This window comes from Curcuma longa, unplaced genomic scaffold (assembly GCF_044706935.1).
Source record: "Curcuma longa cultivar G26 ecotype Majalengka, Jawa Barat unplaced genomic scaffold, ITB_CL_G26_1.1 contig_26877, whole genome shotgun sequence".
NCBI lineage: Eukaryota > Viridiplantae > Streptophyta > Magnoliopsida > Zingiberales > Zingiberaceae > Curcuma > Curcuma longa.
The window spans coordinates 3,319-6,098 of record NW_027433249.1 but is presented as its reverse complement, the minus strand read 5'-3'; the positions used below and the strand labels follow the sequence as shown (position 1 = coordinate 6,098).

General features: G+C 37.7%; 1 protein-coding gene across 1 annotated transcript; it reads left to right on the top strand.

Moving 5' to 3' along the window:
- LOC141818951 (patatin-like protein 2) lies at positions 1 to 960 on the top strand (the record flags this gene model as incomplete). The annotated part of the gene is given in 3 exon segments (XM_074706347.1): positions 1 to 136; positions 233 to 535; positions 615 to 960. Coding segments are annotated over 3 exon segments (691 nt in total), but the record flags the coding sequence as incomplete, so codon positions are not given.
- Positions 961 to 2,780: the final 1,820 nt, after the last annotated feature.

The following is a 2,780-nucleotide window of genomic DNA, read 5'->3' as shown; positions in this document are numbered from 1 at the left end:
TCGTTTATCGGACATCTGCATCGGCACCTCCGCCGCCCCCACATACCTCCCTGGCCATTACTTTGAGACCCAGGACGATAAAGGCAACAAGAGGAGCTTCAACCTCATCGACGGTGGCGTAGCGGCAAATAATCCCGTATATAATCCATGCACACACATCTAAACAATCTACCCATAATTAATCTTATTCTCCAATTCTCATATGTAATGATGCATGGTTGGTCATGAATAGACTTTAGTCGCGATGAACCAAGTGACGAAGCAAATTCTGAAGTCGAACAAGGATTTCGAGTCGTATAAACCGGTGGACTACAGTCATTTTCTGGTGATCTCGATCGGGACTGGATCAGCTAAGCAGGAGGAGAGGTATAGTGCCCAAGAGAGCGCTCGATGGGGCTTGCTTGGGTGGCTGAACAACGGAGGGAAGACGCCCATCGTCGACATTTTCACGCAGGCTAGCTCAGACATGGTGGATATCCATGCTTCAGTCGTTTTCCAGGCACTGGAAAGTGCGGGCCAATACCTTCGCATACAGGTAACCAACTGATCTCCATAAAGCTGCGCCAAGTCGATCGATTTTAACTGAAGAGATTGTACGATTAATTGAATGCCAGGACGATACTTTGACTGACGTTGCGGCTTCGGTGGATAATTCAACGAAGGAGAACTTAAGCAATTTAGTTCAGATCGGGGTGAATCTTCTGGAGAAGCCGGTGTCGCGGGTGAACTTAGAGACTGGGAAATCGGAGCCGGTGGTGGATGGAAAGGGAGCAACTATTTCGAACGGGGAACGGCTTGTTAAATTTGCCCAGAAGTTGTCTGATGAAAGGAAGAGTAGGCATGAAAACTTGGCTTCGTCTGCGTGATAGTTGTGTGCTTCAATATTGATCACCAAGCATCATCAGTACTGAATTATGTCCATCAGTGCATCAGTTCATCAGTGACTTTTTTTCCTTCTCATTTACAATCTTTTCCATCAACAATAGCATTTTATGTTGTGAAAAAAATGCACTGTCCATTGCGTCATTGTTTTCGCTCCTTTTGGCTCTCTTTGGGACCAAAATATTTAAATGATGGCGGATTCTATAAGCGGTTTCATCGAAAAGTACAGGAACAGAAAACAATTCATAATTATTCTTTTTTCATTTCTTAATTTTTCTTGTTTTTCAATATTTTTACGGTAATTTACTGAACTGCGTAGGAAAGTTTTTGAAATAACCATCACATACATGAGTTTGGAAATTCTAAAATCGCGTACTCAATTTCAGTTATGCCACACTTTAGCCTCAGTTCTTCGTTAGCTTTATGTTCTTACTTATGTGATTGTTTCAAAGACGCTCTCATCCAAAGTGAAGATAAGTTATATGTTGGAGCAATTGATCTCTCGTCAAGGTTGACTAAGTTAATCAAGCTCGAATTGATTCGAATTAGATTTCGATGTTTGATTGTTAGAATCAATATGTTAGTTAGTCAAGTGGGACATCAAGTAGATCAAAATTGACGAGATACTTGACATGCAGTTAATTAATATGTTTACTTGGTTGAGAAAAAAGTCAAGTAGGTCAAAGTTGATCCACTACTTGATAAGATATGAAAAATTCAAGTGGATCATAGTTGATCAGATATTTGGTGATCGAAAGTCCAACAGAGAATTAGCAAGTGAAAAGTCTAACTAATCATATATATAGGTGACCAGACACTTGGCAATTAGAAGCCCAACATGGAATTGATATGAAATGGAAAGTCTAAATAGATTATGGTTGATTGAACACTTGACGGTCGGAAGTCCAACAAGGAGTTGACATGTACCATGCTGAAGTCCCAACATATCAAGATTGATTAGATGCTAGGCAATATAGAAGTTTCGACATGTCAAAGTTGATCAGATGCTAAACAATGGGAAGTCTCGGTAGGTCAAGGTTGATTAGATGCTAGACAAAGAATGTCCTAATAGGTTAAGGTCAACTATATACTAAACAAGACAAGAATTCGACTTTAATAAGGTTAAAATAGGAGTATTAATTGATTGATAGTATGTATCAATCAACTAATAGATGCAAAATCTCAAAAAAAAAAAAAGGGTTGCTATAGTATTGCTAAAATGTTGTTTCAATAGTGCTACAGTGTTGCTACATTAATTGTGGGTAGTATTTTGCTATGATGCAGTCGACTGATAAATTTGATCAATTGATTGATGAACACTGTAACAACATATAGAAGTTTCAAAACTCAACTAATCACAATCAGTCGACTAATAAAATGTAATAGTCAACTAATATCATTGTTCAAGCAAACATAGAGTTTAGAATTTGACTATGGGATTTGATTTTTTGATTATGCAATAGTTGACTAATAGTTATGACAGTTGACTGATATTGAGGTGGATGAAGATGTTGAGCAGACAGGTCAGAATAACATTCAGATTTACAGTGAATTAATCAACTGATGGGTAAAATCAATTAACTGATAGGTGGAAATCAGCCCAGACTTGAAGGCTATAAAAAAGAAAGTTTCAAGGAGATTTTCAATGTCGATTCTTAGAGATTTGAAGATGAAGAACTATTGTATTTTTGGATTCTAAACAACACAAGCAAGCATTTACAATAAGATTTCATTTAAAAGTTGTTTGTGCTTTAATTTGTATTTGTATCATGTATGCTTGTTGTATTTGTTGCAAGATCACGTTGTAAGAGGTGTCTCACTTCTGGAAGTATCTGAAAAGTAGAAAGTTTAGTGGTAGTAATATCACTAGAACTAGGCTTTAGAGTAGTCACCTTAGG